Source organism: Telopea speciosissima, chromosome 9 (genome assembly GCF_018873765.1).
Source record: "Telopea speciosissima isolate NSW1024214 ecotype Mountain lineage chromosome 9, Tspe_v1, whole genome shotgun sequence".
NCBI lineage: Eukaryota > Viridiplantae > Streptophyta > Magnoliopsida > Proteales > Proteaceae > Telopea > Telopea speciosissima.
In genome coordinates, this window is record NC_057924.1 from 59535779 (window position 1) to 59554904 (window position 19126).

At 35.4% G+C, this 19126-nt stretch overlaps 1 protein-coding gene across 1 annotated transcript; it reads left to right on the top strand.

Annotated features, from left to right (window-relative positions):
• Nucleotides 1-84: 84 nt before the first annotated feature.
• Nucleotides 85-1707, top strand: LOC122639325 (probable BOI-related E3 ubiquitin-protein ligase 3). The gene is given in 4 exon segments (XM_043832149.1): nt 85-414; nt 511-743; nt 746-909; nt 1015-1707. Coding segments are annotated over 4 exon segments (1086 nt in total). The 5' UTR covers nt 85-358; the 3' UTR covers nt 1648-1707.
• The last annotated feature ends 17419 nt before the right edge of the window (nt 1708-19126 follow it).

Below are 19126 nucleotides of genomic sequence, written 5' to 3' on the forward strand. Positions count from 1 at the left end.
AGTAAGAGAACTAAAGAAGGGCATTTTGATAGTAACTAAATCTCCATTAAATTAGAGAAAAAAAACTGAAACCCCACCCACACAAAATCTCTCCATCTCTCTCTCCTTCTTTTACTCATCCTTTTAAAGACTTTCCCTCTCTGTCTCTCCAAAAAAAACAAACTCTCTTCTTTCTCTCTCTTAACACCAAACCCTAAATAAACCCCATTCGCCCCTCACCACCTCTATTGCATGTTCGTTTCATCTTTCCCTCTCTCCTTCTCGCCCTCTCTTTATATCTTCTGTCTCTGTTTCCGTTTCCTTCTCCAACCAAAACTGATAATACAGAGCATACAAAGAGAGAAAGAAATCCATTTTCATGGCCGTTGAAGCCCGCTATCTCAATCTCTTTCCTTCCCAACTAATCGGGAACAGGTATTACAACTTCTCCCACTCTCTTTGATCTCTTTTCTCTGTTTTGGGTTTTTTTGATCTTTGTTTTAATATCTCTCCATTGAATTGAATTCACAGAGAACTGATGAACGCCATTGGAAATAACACTAATATCTACAATACCCAGATGGGTTTGGGTGCTCTTCCGTTCTCTACAACCACAACAACAGCAGAAATGCTTCTTCCTTTCTACAACTCCTCTGTTATGGTTGATCCAGTTCCTGCAACAACCACCACCCTGAAAGCAGATAGTGGTCTCACTTACAACAATCTCCCCATCTCTGTCTCTAGAAAACGTTCTAGAGATTCATCGATGATCGCCTTACCCTGTACACCAAAAGACACCACAACAACAACAACAACAACAACAATCGGAGTAGTTGCAACAGTGTTGCTCCTCTGTCTTTCCTCGGTGAAGACATTACATTTCAGATCCAACAGCAACAATTAGAGATTGACCGCTTCGTTGCCCAACATGTAATTACTAATCTTTTCTACTCAATTACCCAATTACACAATTTTTTGATTCCTTAATCTGTTTTGAATTTCTGGTTTAATCGGTATTGGAATTTGGATTTGCAGACAGAGAAGGTTCGGATAGAACTTGCAGAGCGAAGGAAACGACATTCGAGAAGATTAATGGTGGCTCTTGAAGAAAGGATTTCGAAGAGATTGAAAGCCAAAGAAGAAGAGATCGAGAACATTGGGAAACTGAATTGGGTTCTCGAAGAAAGAGTGAAGAGTCTGTGTTTAGAGAATCAGATATGGAGAGATTTGGCACAAACAAACGAAGCCACAGCCAACGCGCTTCGCAGCCACCTCGAACAGGTGATAGCGCAGGCTAAGGACGACTGCCAACGTGGCGCACGAGAGGACGAGGCAGCAGCAGCAGTGGCTGACGACGCTGCATCGTGCTGTGGGAGCAGTGGTTACGGTGCGGAAGACGAGGAAGTTGGCAGCCTGCGCACGTTAGTAGATACCGCTGGAGGAGAGAGAAGCAATTGTGGTGGTGGCCGGAGTAAGAAAAACGGTGGTGGTGGTGAGATGAGTGGGAACAGATGGTGTAGGAATTGTGGGAAGGAGGAGTCGTGCGTGTTGTTGCTACCGTGTAGGCATCTTTGTCTCTGCACCTTCTGTGGGTCCACCCTCCACACCTGCCCCATATGTAAATCCAACAAAAACGCCAGTGTGCATGTTAACATGTCCTCTTCATGAGATACAAAGAAATTGTCAAAAATAGAAAAAAAAAAAAAACAAAATTTAGAAACCCCAAAACTCAAATTGTATCTATCTTGAAAGTTTTATGGTTTTACTTTTTCCTTTTTTCTTTTTTTAATGAAAAATATTATTTTATTTTTTAAAGGTAAAGGTTCTCGAAGCCGTCGTAGGGTACACTAACATGTCTGTGTCTACATTCTTTCTCTTCTTCAATGTATGATGTTCTTTTACCGCACCTCATAGGTGAGTTTCTCTATCTCTTGTTTAGAGTATATTTTATCAAATTTATGTTTAACCTTAGCAAAAAATTGCCAACAAAATACGCTCTTCCAAAGATCAAAATTCTATATAATTTACACTCGGTGGCATGGCAAGTTGAGAGAGGGATTATATTTTGAATTAGACTCTAAAATTTGACACATGATTAATCTAAATTATATATTGTCTATCTAGCTATTGAATTGAATACATAATCATCTATCATTGTCACAAAATAGATATATTTTTATGGGTTGTTCTCTGTGTCGTAGCATAGGCTATCCCTAAACACATGGGCCCGTCATTTAGAGGGATGGGATGATCTTTTACCTACCCCATGTGTCTGGGCATAGCTTGCTCCCCTAATTCAAAGAACATTTGGCCTTTTAAAAGTTATAAAGAGGTTAACATTTTTTTATTTTGATTTGATAAATTTCTTCATAAAATTTTCAATACCCTTGAAAGAATAGAATTTGTTCTTTGGATGGACCTGTATGATATACGGCATAGTGAGATCCATCTATATATGTTTATACAATTATATGTTAAAAGCTGTATATTATAGTAATTTCAATAATTATTTCAGATAATTTATTCTTTGAAAAATAAAATGATATTTAGATCAGATTTTATTTCAATATTTTAAGAGCTTGGGCGAATCTGTTTGCACAAGATAAGGAAAGGGAAAAGGAAAAGGAAAATTAAATGGTCGTGGGACGCATAGGCGGCATAGCCACTTGTCAGAGTTAATCCGAGACGTCAGAGTCACGCAAATATCGTGGTCGGGTCGAGTGGGAACCCACCCCTCCTTTGTACCGCTATGCACGGCGAAGACTTTGAAAGTAAAAAAAAGAAACCCAAAAAAAAAAAAAAACTAACACGAGAATCGGTAATCCGGCCGAGTCACGCCAAGGATTTGGGTTTTTGGGAGAGAGAAGTGAAACGAACCCAAGTACGATACGAAATAGTCCACCACATCGAATATTGCGCATTCCCTGCGTATTTTATAAGATTGTAATCTCGAACGGCGTATATTAGTTACAGTCATTCATATCGAGAGCGTTACTTTTTGGGGTTGGTTAGGTTTGGGAACCGCACAAGTTTTTAGTGGTTTATGGCCCACCTGTCACGCATGTCGTGACGAGTACCTCCACGATTTATTACTAATTTTAATTTTAAAATTGGAAAAAAAATAAATATGATTCTCTACTAAATTTAGCAGAGTTTCTGCTAAATTTGGTGGCATGAAGTGCCGACAAATTTGTCACGATAATGATGAAAGGAGAGAGAGCGTTTCAGATTTCACTTCTTTCTTCTCTTTCTTTCACTCGAGAGAGTTAAAAGGAATAAAGACAAAACCACAACCGCCACGTGAAATTAGGAACTAAAAACACGAAGTGGGGTCCACGTACGCGTCTATCTATTGTTCCCTCTTTTGTTTACGTACGTGGTTTTTTTTAATGTTGCCACGTGTATGGCTTATCTTTTGAACAACTGTTTCATAATACACGTCACATACACTCAAAATAAGAAAGAAAGAGAGAAAGCCTCGAACTTCGGAAGTGGAGGGGATACGGAGTTGGGAGTAGAGAAGTTGTTGGCCTCGATTTCGGTGTTGCCTTTTTTTTTTTAATTTATTATTTTATTAATCTGATTGAAGTTGTTTTATCTTGACCGTTGGATCACGTAGATATTACTGTTTGACTTGACAAGGAGTTGAAAAGTCAAACCTTGACCCATAAATTTCGATGTCCTTTTATTTTAATTTTCCCATGATATTAAACATTTCATTCATAGGTTCAATGGATTGAACCAAATCAAATCTATTTCTAGAATTTCTTGTTCTTTATTAAGATAAGGCAAGTCATTTGGATCCCCAAGTTTTAAGACCAAAATTAAGTTTTCTCACATGGAAGAGTGATGTGGTAATTTTAATCAGGTCCATTTTAGTTGAAACTTGACCTATAAATAGAGTTTCAAAAATCAGGAACGCATCAACTAAATCAATAAGATGATTGATACTATTCTAGCTAAACGACTTACCTATTCTCCTTTCAAAAAGTAGGGTTAGGGCATATTTGGGTCGACTCTTATTGATTCCTCATCGATTTTGTCCTATTTTGATTCATTTCATAGTGAAATCGACTTGAACCAACATGGATGTCAATTCAAAGGTTTTAAACCATGCATATATTCAAGGGACTTTGAATTCAAATCATTCACAAGATTTTAATTTTATCCAAACTATTATGTGACAGATACATACCCTCTAGACATGCCAAACTACAAAACCTTTTTTAGAAAAAATGAAAAAAGATTGTCGCAACGATAATATGGAAATTCCTGCACACATCCACTCACATCCCACCTGTGGGTCTGGGGGTGTCAAAACCTAGTCGAAACTGATGAAACAGTCCAAATCGAATTGATATAGTCCGAACTGAACCAATCCTTATTAGATCGATCGGCCTTTTGGGCAATGGTATTGCACGCCTAAACCAAACTAAAACCAATCTGACCCGTAATTGAAATCAAATAAAAAAAAAACCAGATCTAAACCGATATAACGTGATACCAGCCCAACTCATTAAAACCAGTAATTTTTTCATAATTTACATACAGTTCAAAAATTGGACTAAAACCGAATCAACCCGATAACAAACCCATAAGAATTTGAAACCGAAAAAACCAAAATCGAAGTTTTCCTCATTTGTTTATTTTTGGATTCACCTTTACCACACCGAAACTGATTTAATTCGGACCAAAACCGGTCGAACCAACCCATTGGCACCCTTACATGGACCCATATATAAGGGTATTTGGTTCCAATGATCCTTTGTTTTCTCTCTGTGACGTGAAAAGCACGTGGCATTATAGAAGTCAAAACAAAGCAAAGTAGATGCCAAACAACAATAAAGAAAAGGAAAGGAAAAGTTTACTTTTCCCTAAGACAACATTAGAGATGATAGAGATTTGTTTAACAGTAAAGTATCTCGGCAAATGGGCCCCATTGAATCGGGACCGTTTGTCCCTCTCTGACCAGGCATGGCCTTCCTAACACGTGAATCTGATTCCAATCCTCTCTTTCTTTCCCTCAATTATCAATAATAAAACCAAAAACTATCCAAAGGTGGTGGATGTATCCCTTATGTCATATTCTTATTAAAGTCATTGGTTTTATGCATATCTAAGGAGAGGTCATTAGGGATAAGTTTGGCTCCCATAAAGAAATCAAGAAATTATTTATATAACAATGGCACAAAGCTGTTCTCTCTTGCCTAGGAATCTTACCTAAAGGAAGTGATCGAACAAATCTTACTTAAAAAGAAACCCTCCTCATTGCTCCCTACTTTACTCCTCTCTTTCTTAGTTTATATTTTATGTTCTCTTTTCCATTCTACTTGAGCTTTGATGTTGATAATCTCTTTTATCTATTTTATTATAGTCTATAATAATGATTTATTAACACTCCACTATCGTACACGTGGAGAATGTACATTAGGAGTGCGGCGTGCTGATTGGACCGCTCACACCTACAAGAAATGAATGACCTTTGGCTGAATTTTGATCCAATTGGATAGGTTCAATGTCTCTAATCTAATTAATTAGTTGGTTTGGTTAATTTTTTATTTCGTGGGTCCTATGGTTTTTAATCATAATATTGATTATGTAAAAGATGACTCTAGTTATTTTAACATTGAAAATGAACCAATCTGAGTCAACTCGATTCATTTTTAGATTAAACCAACCAAAAGTATTCGCATTTTTAAGCAAACTGGCGTGATTCATCAAGTATAACCCAAACTTGATCCACTAAGCCTTCGATGTGAACCGATTCAACTGGTTCGATTATGAAAATAATAGTAATGATGGTCAAAAGGGTAAAAATGTGTGAGAATTGTAGTTGTGACTTGTGAGACTCATGACCTTTTCAGGTTTTCATATTTTAGAGTCACTATCACATTATGGGAGTGGCCCATTCCCTAATTATTATGGTGGAGAGCTTGACAATTCACAACCAAACCCAATCTTAGTGAGAGAATTAAAACATTTTTTTTGTAAAAAAAAACTTCTATAAGTGGAATCATCAACTATGAGTGTGGGTTGTGGGTTGCACCACTTGGGCATTATCATTATCATCATCATCATCATCATCATCATCTCCTCTATGATCTTCATGGTGGGGTCCATGTACAACCACCATCAATTTGATTCGATTGTCGCCATCTGCACCGTCGGATCAGTTATAATGTTTTATTTTATAAATCTCTTTCAATTAAAGTCAAAAAAAGTGGGCTAGGGGAAGGAGAAGGAGAAGGTAAAAGAAAGAAGCATGAAATGGAAAGAATTGGGATTGAGAAAAGAAACAAAGAAAGAAGAAGAGTGGTATATACTATACAAATGCGCTTCTCTCGTGGGGTCTTTTTATGGTTGTTGTCGTGCTATGAACAATGGAACAATGAAGTATGGAACCACTCTTCCTCCTCCTTTCCTTTCCTTTCCTTTCCTTCCTTCCTTTCCCATGTTAAATGCATTTGTCCAAGAAAATGACCTAATCAAATACACAATATTTGAAAGCTAAAGAATGGAAACCCAACAAACACCCACTCCCTCATGTCTAGGAATAGATGTGTGAAAAAACAAACACCAACTTGTTGTTTATTAGCTAGCTAGCTAGCTTTGGTCTCTTCATTATAGAATCACATATCAATGTCATGTGGGTCATCTCTCTTTTCCACTTTGTATTACTCTAATCTCTCTTAAAATAGAATTTAATAGAAAAATAAAGTAAGATTAAGTGTGTAACAATCACTAACAACAGTTTCATATCATGAGAGCATAAACATGCCATGGAAGAAGGTATAGTGACAACCATTTTAGTCCACATCACACCCACAAGTCATAACTCATGACACACGGCACACGATGCTTCCTCGTTCAGGTAGTGTCACCGATCAGACGTAGACACCACGCAATTCGCCAACACACTGCCAATGACAACAAGGTGGCGACGACGACCAATGACCCGATGAGGCATTTTTTTGTGTGAGGCCCACGTGTGGGTCCAGAAGGTGAAAGCCAAGCATATATCTAGGCCCATACCTATACTTTTATTTGTCTTGTGGGCCTGGACCATTGTAAAGGGGATGGAAAGGTGTGTCACATAAATTGTCCACTTTGAAAATTATCCATATATTCCATGCACTTGGAGGGTGGGTGTGGGGTTGTGGAGGAGGTGATGGACAAGGCAAAGCATGGAATATGGATTCAATGAAGAATTATGGGCCTATATAAATATGAAATCTCCCTCCCACACCTTTTTGAAAGAAGGGGCATGCAGGTACTAGTCCATCATCTTAGAATTGATGTTGTTGCTTCCTTTGTTCTCTTGTAACACATTCCCCTTTACAAGTGGACCCTACCCTACACCCTTTTGACAACTCACTTATCCATCTCTCTCTTATGTGTGTGAAGGTACTTGTCTTTTAGAAAGGGTTAGAGAGTCAAGATAAGAATCCACAACCTCCCCAACCCCTAAAGGGAGGAGAGAGAGAGCATAAACCATTCACATAGAAAATCATATCTCCATTTCTTTATGTGGGAATTTCAATGGCCCTGGCATGAATCTACTTTACATGGATGGATTTGGTGGGATGGTGGAGTAGGGCTAAAGCCAAAGACATTATTTATTGTATAGTTGAATCAAAACCCAATAAAGATGAAAGAAGCATTGAAAGGAGGAGATAGATAGATAGAGATACTTGAAAATAAACAAAAGGGAAAGTGAGTATGGAGAACCACCCTAACTCTTCTTTAGGGTTCTTGCTAGATTAGTGTAAACATCAGCTTCTCCCCACTATCACTCTCCAAATTCCATGTTCCTTACCCTATGAATTGAAAACTCAACTTTCTTTTCCCATTTTTAGGATGTTGGAGACAGCAAGATCAGAGATAGCTAGTGAATGCAAACCCAATTCCTCCATCTTGGGTTGTATGATTGTGTCTTGCAATTGGAATTAAATAAAAAAAAAAAACCTTAAAACCCTCATAATCCCACATAACTCAACTACCCAACATGAATGATTTTTATAATTAAGTTACCTTTTTCAATGGTGCTCTCTAGGCTACAAAGGAAGTAATAGTACACTAGTAGACAAAGCATAACTCCCCCATATCTAAAGCCTTCTTCCCTTCCACTCATTACAAGGCTTTATTGGACACACATGATATTAAAAAAAGAGAGATAGGTTTTCTAGGTGGATGGATAGAAATTGGGGAAACTTGATTGGACTAAGCCTAGTCTAAGATCATATCTTTGTAATTTAATGGCAATAATCCCTATCAAGACTTGCTTGAAGGGGATTGGATCACCTTTCTTCTACATCTCCTTTTCTTTTCTTTCCCTTTCCCTTTTTCTTGTTTCTTTTTCCTTTTTAAAGCTTCATACTCAATAGTGAAAGATCACAGAATTGAGAGTGACTAATTTGTTCTACAAAAAAAAAAAAAAAAAAGACTAATTTGGACCAATAGTGATAGATCATGATGGACACGTGGCATGATGTTGATGTAGGACGGTCAAGGCTACACTGTTGCTTGGGGGCATCACTAAGAAATTAATGTTTCATTTGGGATGTACTCTAGGTTGATAATGCATTCTAAGAAATTAGACTAAACACAATATTAATTTAAAAAATTCCATTATATGATTCTAAATTCTTTCAAAGAATAACTGTATCATTAGTTCTCTTTAACCATGATTTAGTGTTGAGATCTTCAAGGGATGGGGTGCCCGGGACCTACGAGATATTGAGGTTGAGAACATGAGATGATAAATATACGTTAAATAAATAGTAGGTCCAGATGTTTAAGATCATGGGTGCAATAATAAGGTTGCATTTGATATGATTTCTTGGAATCCATTATCGACCCAAAATTCCAAGAATGCATACCAAACGCAGCCTACATCTCCACAGATCTGAATTGGAGTACTTTCAACTAGAGATGTAAATGGATCAGATCCGGATATTCCCTGCCCAGATACGGATATCACTAAACGAAAACGGATGTGAATCCAATTTGGATTTTTTGGGAAGGGAATATTCGAATCCGATCCGTTTACATCTCTGACATGTGTAACCCAAACTTTCCTCCCCCCAATGGATATGATTTACTCTCAATCCATGTTTTAGTGTCATAATTCTCATTTCCTCCTTCTTTAGAACCTATTGAATCTTCAAAAACCCTCTATATCATTAGTTGGATATCTACTCGGATCGGATAAATTTTTTTCAGATCATTCGAATAAAATTTTGGATACCCCTAAATGGATACAGGTACTCTTAAACGGATACGAAGGCGAATTGAATTAGAATTTTTAGGTACCCGTTTACATCCCTATTTTCAACCTAAGAATAACCCACATGCATCAGCACTCTAAAGTTCAAAAACAATATAAGTTTTTTAAAGATGAAATTAGATGAGTTTCTTATGTGGATGCTGATTTGGCAAACCTAATATGGACAATTTACACATGGCTAATCTAATCAAATATAGAAAACCCTAACTGATTATGGACAAGTAAAACCTACTAATCATAAAATCAAATCAAATTTTGGTATGAAGGGTATCTTCAATTTTTTATTTTTAATTTTCAGTAGATTGACCGATTATGATAATTTGTGTTAGGCTCATCTGATTAAAAAAAAATGTTGATGCAACTAATCAAAGAAATAGCCCATGAATTGATTGATCAAGAACTGATGAGATGGCTTACCAATTGAGTTGCAAATTTGAAGAAAAACTATGTCTATGTTCAATAGAAGTTCTTCCTTCAAAAGCTATGTCTATGTTCAATATTGGGACCATCCATTAATTAGATTTACAGATATAGCTAAAAAATCACATCTATTGATTGATCAACCTGGACAATCTGATCTTTGACACCGACCTGAGATGTTAGCAAAGCATTGGTCATCTTGCTAACAACCATCTAAAAAGTCGGCTAATGGGGTTGTATGATTCACATTAATTTGGACATAAATGGATACTGTCATATGTTTCTTGTGGCCCCTTTCATTTTGGATTTTAATTTTTGAAAGTGATGCCTTAGCAACACCATTGTTATTCTCTGAGGTCTATGATTTGTGCCCTAAGTTTGGATTTATTCATGAAAAATATTGTGAATTCATTATTTTGTATGAAATTTTCATGAACTCAATAAAATAAATGGGTGATTACCCATGTAAGAAATGAATGCGATATTTTCGGAAATCACAGGATAAATTTGAATTATTCATTTTTACGTTTTTTTTAATCTAAACCATCAGTTCTTGTTCAAATTGAATGAGTGCACAGTGATATATAGAGTACTAGTTCACATGCATGAATATACATGGGATGTATGCCAAAACAATGAATTATTGATTAAATTAAACTCTAAATTTTTACATGTGATTAATCTAGACCATGTCCTTTCTATCGAATAATCGGAATGAACACATCATTTATCCACGTAACAAAATAGATGCCTAAAGTCGGTTAATGGGGTTGTATGATTCACATTAATTTGGACACAAATGGATACTTTCATATGTTTCTTGTGGCCCCTTTCATTTTGGAGTTTAATTTTTGAAAGTGATGCCTTAGCAACACCATTGTTATTCTCTAAGGTCTATGATTTGAGTTTGGACTTATTCAGGAAAAATATAATGAATCCATTATTTTGTATAGAATTTTCATGAACTCAATAAAATAAATGGATAGTTACCCATGTAAGAAACGAATGCCACGTTTTCGAAAATCACAAGACACATTTGAGTTACTCATTTTTACGTTTTCTTTAATCTAAACCATCAGTTCTTGTTCACATGCATGAATATACACGGGATGTATGCTAATACAATGAGGTATTTGATTAAATAAAACTTTGAAATTTTACACATGATTAATCTCACCATGTCCTTTATACCCAATGATCAGAATGGACACATCATTCATCCACGTAACAAATTAGATGCCTTGTGACCTTTAGAAAAATAACATACCCTTGTAATATTAATAATTCACCATAAAGTAACACTTGGGATTTATGATCCACATCTCAATGCAGCTTTTTATAATTTCTTTATTTTTTGTTTCTCCTGTAAGTGAGAGATTTATGTAAACGATGTAAGTTAGTTAATCCATGCTTGTAAAGCTCTTATTCATTTAAGAAAAAGCAACATGATGCTAGCATTTATGAATATATTTATATTTATTACATATTTAATTAGTAGGGTAATGGGAACTAGTTTCATGTTAGAGTATAATTCAATCTTCAAAAAGCTTATAATCCATTTCATTTAAACAACATAAAAGTTGTTTAAATTTCCTAATTTTTTTAAAATAAAAAAGTATGTACACCAATGGGGAATAAAATAAAGGGAAAAGTTTCCCATGACGCTAGTGTTCTATCGCCCTCCCATATGAGTTTTTTTTTATTGTTTAATCTTTCTTGTCTCTACCATGCGGGCTTTGCGGATGATATCATTCTCTGCACCTTCATTAATAAGGTGTGGGAGATTCCCCCCACACAGGTGTCGTGGGGAACCTTTCCCCTAAAGCATATATATTTTTGGTAAAACCCTAAAACAAATATCTATATACTCTATAAAGAAATAAATCACATAATTGTCTTCTATCGATGACAAAGACAGATACTAATGTGATGAACCACATAATATTTGCTAATGTGATGAACCACAAAGGTCATGTAGTTACATTGTCGTTTCTTCCTATTTCTACCCATGACATGGACGTGTTCGTCTTCACTTTGTGATGGTAAGGTGTAAGATAAAATTATTTTTTATAGGAGAGGATTCTTTGAGCAAACGACATAAAGAGCACAAATTAGACATTGAGAAGAGACTGAACGATTTTGTACATAGATGGCATAGAGATCATTTGACGCAAAGAGAAGATATATAGAGAAAGAGAGAGATGGTGTTAGTATACCCTTCGTAGTCGACTTAGAAAATCTTTTCCCATTTTTATTTACCTAATTATGCAGCTAATTTAAGATTTTTTTTTTCCAAAATTTGGAAACTTTTCAAGAAATTTGGCAAATTGTGAACCAAGTGAATCAAAAATTAATTGTTGAACCGGACAGGGTTCCACATTAAATGCTCTTCACGAGCTTACACCTTCAAATGCTCCCTTCTTACTCAAAAAGGCACCAAAATTAAAGTTTCATTTTCATGACCATCATTTAGTCAGAATTTTTTTTTCCTTATGTAAATTATATGTTATTTTTGGAAATTTATATATTATTTCATAAAAATGAAGGGGTTGGGCCCAGGCTTTCAATGAATTGTGGGGACAAAGACAAACCCAAATCCATCACCATATCATGGGCCCTATATATGAGGCCCAACAAATAGCTGTATAAAGTAGATGTTTCCATCATTGATTTCCCATGGCCTATAAACCCTTTTCCTTCTAGCCTGTGCTCTTCCTTAACTTCTAGCCGTTATTAAAAGGCTTAACTACAAAAGGACAATCTCTGGCAGTGGGGTCCACACTCACCATCCTTAGTATTGTGGGGCCCATGAAATAAGGGTGTGTCCTTTAGCTCATATAATCTGACTCGTGTGTGGGGCCTAAGCATGACCCCAATCATACGAATCTGTACTGAATAAATCTAAAACCACCCCCAACTCAACCAACAAAAAGCTGATCAGGTTGGCCTACCCCACCTAATCAAATCTTGTCCTTTTTCACTTTCCAGGCTTGGTTTAAGGGGCCTGGTCCAATTCTCAATATGGATCCGAATTTGACCCGACCCAACCCGCTTTTGTAGAATTTCAATATGGGTCGGATCTTGGATACTTATCAAGCATTCAAGAAACATGGCTATGGCTTGGGTGCAATATGGTTTGTTTTTAACTTTCCTTAACCCAATTAAAACATGGTTTTAAGACTCCACACCTTTATCACATCCACACTTCATTTAGTTAATCAAGTTTCATAGGTTAGGTATGGATATGTTTATATCCGATCGGTCAGTTATCGATATATAATTGGGTTATAATAGGCTTTTGAACAGACTGTAAAGAAGCCATAAACGAGATGATCAAGCTACAAACAGTCTATCTCATTCGATTACCGATGTTAGCGGATCCTTGATGGACAACCCATCTGACTATAACTAACCACTGTGAACACCCAAATGATAATCAGTCTAAGCCTAGCACCAGATCATTTTTTAACTAGTCGGTTCCGACAATTGGACCTACCGGTGCAGGCCAACTTTTGACACCCCTAAAAAAACGGATTCCAAGGAAACCTCATCAAACCCAACCCATGAGGGTTGGTTGGCCCGGGTGACACTTTTGCCTTGTGTCTCTTTCCCATCCCTTTTTTTGAATTTATTTTTGGAATAAGGTCTCTTTCATCCCATCCCATTTTAATGTCATTTAAATCTCTCTAGTTCCTTGACAAGGAAGAAACATGGGATCATGACACAGGTGAGAGGTGACAGTGTTTGAATGGGGAAATGCTGGATCACCTCTCAGTATACAACAGTGTCCATAATGTAATGAACAATTGGACCACCATAGTACATTGCCTCGCAAGTAGATAGTACTGTCACATCTCATTGCTTCACCAGCCTTATTAAAAGCTTCACCAGATCAGGATCGTCTTCAGAGAGGCGTGCGCCCAGGGTACTGTCAGGGGGCATCTAACGGTTAAACTGTATCGCATACATCTTGGCGCACGCCTAGAGATGTGTGCGGTACAGTTCAACAGTCGATCTCTATCATGAACAGAAAGAACAATTTATGGATGAAAAAGAAAAAGAAAATAATATAGAGAAGCAAATTTTGAAAGGTTCAAGTTCAACCCTGTGGTTAAATCAAAGAAGTACTATAAAGAGTCGGAAAGTAGGATTCAAACATGAGGGAGAAGGACAGCCTAATAAGATCCAAGAAAAGAAGAAAAAGTTGTGACTTGTGACTTAAAATCAACCTCAGCCTTCCAAGAAATGCAAAAAAAAGAAAGAAACAAGAAAGAAAACCGCCCAAATGAATAAAGAGATGGTGAAAGCTTTTTTTCTTAGATAAGAATGTCGGTTTAGTGGTATTTTTTCAAACTTTCCTTGGACATTCTGATAATATTAACTTTTATACAATTTCTAGTACTTAGATTTAAAGAGTAGATACTTTTTTGTAAGTCAAGTGAAGATTGATTAAAAATCTTAATCAAAAAAAAAAAAAAAAAGATTATTTAAAAATGTTGTAGATACTAAAGATTTGTACAAGGGTCTTGCTTGGTGTATTACACCGAGTTTGGCATCAAGACAACAGTTCAAAATGCTCGTACAATATGGGTATTTTGGATACCAAAAAAATTTCCTTATTAATGGGTCTCGTTATCTAAGAATAGGTTTTATCTCTTGTGTGCCACATTATGTGGGAAAAAATTTGCCTGCAACCTTCCCGCTTTCCCAATTGTAGGTCCAAATTTGGAATAATTCCTTTCCCCTTTGGGTTCACAAATACCCTCTTAGGTTTTAGTATTTTCCTAAATATCTTTTTAGATTCCAAATTAGCGCCTACAATTGGGGCAGCAAGATCATAGTTGCAACCCGGGCACGATCAATTTTTGTTGCATTATATGGTGATATTTATTGTCACCAACCTTGGTTACACAGAGATTTTCCTTTTATATAAAACCTACAATTTTAGGATTTAGAAAAATACTATCTTAGATTTCATCTCCATCGTATGATCCACCATGTTCTGACTTATAAATTTATTTTTCAAGATTTGAACTAAAGTCCTAAAATTTTACATCTTTAATAGAAAAATGCCATTAACTTGAATTTACCAAATAGATAGATGCTGAGATGAAAAGATAAAACTTGTCCCTATTATTTGAGAGAGAGAGAGAGAGAGTCCATTTTCTTGTTCTAATCAATGGTTTAATTAACAGTATCTAGAAGCTCAAATGGAGCTTCATTCACTAAATATAGTCAATTTCAATGGAGACAAACAAGGTAGGAATGAATGAATTGTGTGAAATAAGAAACCAAACTTTTGAAAAAAAGGACCACAAGCAAGAATTGCAATTCCCTTTTCAAGGGCTCCTCCTGGATTTATTCTTTTGTCTGGAAATAAATCCAATCTTTTTCAGAAAATGATAATGAAGTCAACTCTGTTATATAGCCTTGTTCTCTCTAATTGATAGGTGAGAGGCATTAAATTGGAAAGAAAGTCTCTTTCCAAAGTGACAATGAAGAACATGGAAGAGGTGATTGCTTTGTTGGAAAGTGTTGGTGTTGTCTGGTCAATTTGGTGGTCCTTTCTTTCATTCATCTCTGCATATAGTTGAGTGCTTGGTAGCCATTCAAAAGAAGAAGAATAAATTAAAAGATGTTGCGTATCACAAACGCTTTGGACCAAAAAAACTTATCAGTTTTTGTTTAGACATTAATGTATTAAGGCAGACATGCATGCATTGAATTGTTTTAGGCATCAAAGAAAGCTGATTTTATTTCCTGGAGAGTTACTGTGAAAACAGAACAATTTCTTGTCTATTAAACTTCATCCTGAATGAATTATTGCAGGAGGGACCACTCACCACCGTGAGAGGACAATAGAGTGTGCTTCACAAGATTATTTTGTTCTTGTTTGATAGTATAGTCTGATGGAACTCATTGAATTGATAAATTAACCTAATAAAACAACCAATTGTTTTCGGTACAATGTTTAAGGACTATATGGGTATTTTGGTAAAATTTTTGTATAGGGTTTCGCTACAAATATGTGGCGAAGGTTCTTTCTTTGTAATGCAATTTGAGAGAGGTGTGAGGACGAATGGCTGTAACTCTATTCTCCATTGATAGTGAAATAAATCTTATCTCACCGTGGACGTAGATAATCTTGTCGAATCACGTAAATCCTTATGTTTATTGTGTGATTGTTGTTTGCGATTTTCATTCTTTTCTGCATCGTATTAGGTTTCATTTTCTACACCACTATCAGAGAACCTTAAATTATTTGCACAATAAAGAAAACTGCACCTCCACTTGATGAGAGTGACAATGAAAGAAACAAAAAAAAAAAAAATTCTGAGTCATAAGGATCCTTTGAAATGTGCATTCTAGGGAAAATTCTTGCCGTGTCATCTGCAGGTTTAACGAATAAGAATGAAAGGATACTTCAAACCATAACACCTCTATAATGCTTTATGCTTTTATAATATTTTGTAACACGCAGAACAATGGTTTGACTTATCGATATCGTATCGCCCCAAAGTACTGGTTTTGCAAGTGACTAATTGTTTTCATAAAAAAACAAGCATTGAAAAACTTTTATACATGTAAAATTTTATGCCCAAACAAACAAATTGAAAGCTATTTATGAGGATTAAATTTATTGTAAAATTTTGTCTTTCTACGCAATTAGATGTAGGCTAAGTAAAGTTTTTTACCAATCCACAGGGTTTCCAAAAAAGGACAATAAATATCAGAAGGTTCCCCACAATGGTACAAAAAGAGGAAAATATAAAGTTGTATGGACATGATTAAAGTGTGCATTGAAGCATTATAATGACAAAACATAAGGAATAGTGTTTGACACACAAAACTCATGTTTCTCATCATTGATCATGGACGATTCCACCTTAGATTCTTGTATGCTTGTCATTGCAATTTTTCTCTCTTCCAATCAATCAAAAGTAGATTTTTTTTAGTGTGTAGAACTCATTGCAATTTTCCACTCTGAGCCAAAAATGAGTGGCTTGTAGTGGTTTGTCAATAGGGAAAGTAGTTTCTCTCTGAACCTAGAACTAGATGATGAATCAAAATTCTTGCGTTTTGAGTCAAAGTGAACCTATTTATTCATCGAACCTCAGACAACAATCGGTCGATCTCCGTGTAGCCAGAGTTGAATGGACAATTCGAGGCTTTTAATAAAGAAAGTGAGAGTACCGATTGTGCATTCCACTTAAATTAAAAATGCAAAGGTGCGAAGCCCGCCAGAAGGAGCATCAATTACACAAACTCTTAACTAACCACGACATTTATATGATTAAGGATCAAAGAGAACCATATTTGTCTAATTGTTACTGAAAAGACAATACACTCAGTACTACGTAACTTCTTTTGTGGATGAACAAAGATACCCTTGAAGCAAACATAGAAAAACAAAATACATTGAGAATTACATGCCTGACAATCAAGGGAGGAAGACTTCAAACAAAAATTAAAGTATGAAATAACTATGGCATAGACACATGAAATTTTGTTGAATTAACTCTATTAGATTTTAAGCAAACACCATTTGTAGAATTAAAATGTAATTATAATTCTGGAGGCCTCTGGTTGCCCCTGGAGATGAAGACTAAAGTTCCAGTGACAACCGGAGGGTGACGGTTGGCTGATTCGGCTCACTGGATGAATTTCCCGGCAAGCCGGTTGTGGCTCTGCAACCTGATCTCTGCTCCTTCAAATGAACATATTTCAATTCCTTTGTTATAACTCTGTTTGATCTGATTTTTTTTCCATAATGATGTAACTTGATTGCCTATGTTTTTATGTTTTGGAGTTTCTCAAATTAACGATGCACTTCATCTAAAAAACTGTACAATTTCCATTCTTTTCTCTTTATTGTGGAATACTGGTAGGGTCCACATACACTATACATAGGTTTATTCTAAGTTACTTAATGCTCGTAAATAATGAAAATTCATATTTACTTTTGCTATTATAGTCTCCCTGTTGGGCTGGCTCAAATCAGATTCTATCTAAACGAACCTATCTACATTTAACCATCAGACAAAACCAATATTAAATACTTTTTTGGAGACAGATATTATAATTTATTGCGTATATACTCTCTACTCGCACTTATAAAGAATTTATAAAAGAAAATTTTCTTTGCACTATAAAAAAAAAGAACACTTGGTATAGAAGCATTTTTAACAATTATATAGTGATTGAAATGCCCATAAGCCATATGTTTCACAAGGATAGCATTTCCAAAAGAAGCAGAATCTCTAGAAAACTCATTTTATTTTTTCTTCCCAATGATAACCAATATGTGATACTTTTAATGACTAGTAAGTTCTGTTCCTATCATATATGATTACTAGCATATAGAGATACACCTTGATACATTACAATTAGTTACTTAATTACGGTAAAAAAGTTACCTGAATGATCCTTGGACTTGGGATGAGAAATTTTTCTGTATTTTTTTTAAAAAAAAAAAATTCTGAAAAATGTTTGGGCACTGTACATAAAATGTTGTCTTATTATAAAGGTCACCCATATTTCAATAAATTAACTAAATAATTTTCTTTTTGTAATTTAAGTGTTTGAATTTTGCTTTTCTATTTACAATATTAAAGCTAAGTTTAACAAAATAGAAAGCTAACACTAACACTATTGCTAGATCTATATGTAGAATGTTTATTTTCAACAATCTCACAGTCTAAATCTGAAAAGTTTTTTGTCTCAAAAAATAAATGTGTTGCTTCTTAAACTTGAGTTAGGGATAACTTCTATTCCTATAAAAAACACGGATGTTGCATCTTGTGGAAATTGAGTATCCATCCTAAATTTAAAGAATTTCTATTGCTACGCGTAACAAACTTGCGAAATTTCTTCTTGTTTATACTTTTTGCCTTCGATATAAATCTGCATCCGAATCACCTTGACCTTTTTTTCTTATGTTTTTTTTCTAAGAATATTTAAGTGGCTGGGCCATTGGGAGGGCTTACGGAGTTCTTCCAAGCAATATCCATTTTTGCTTTATTTGAAACACTGATTCATTCCTCTACTTGTTCTAACTCTGATTTACACCATCTACTATATATCTTTGTTATTACTATTTATGCTATTTGGTTACAACGTAATAAATGTGTTATTTAAGATACTCAACTTTCACCCTATGATACTGTCAAAATTATTTATAAATTGGCATATGATATATCATTTTTCTGTGCTCCTCCTTTATCTAATTCACCGTATTGCTTGTTATTGATGTCCCCTGTTGAATATCAAGCCTAGTTGATTGAGGATCAGTTAGTTCTTATATGTGATGACTCTTTTGAAGAGGTTACTTCTTGTAGTGGGTGAACTTTTGTAGTACTCTATAATTCCATCTTTCACTATGCTACTTCGAATTCTAGTATTACAAACAAATATCGATGTTGACACTAAAGGCCAGAGGGA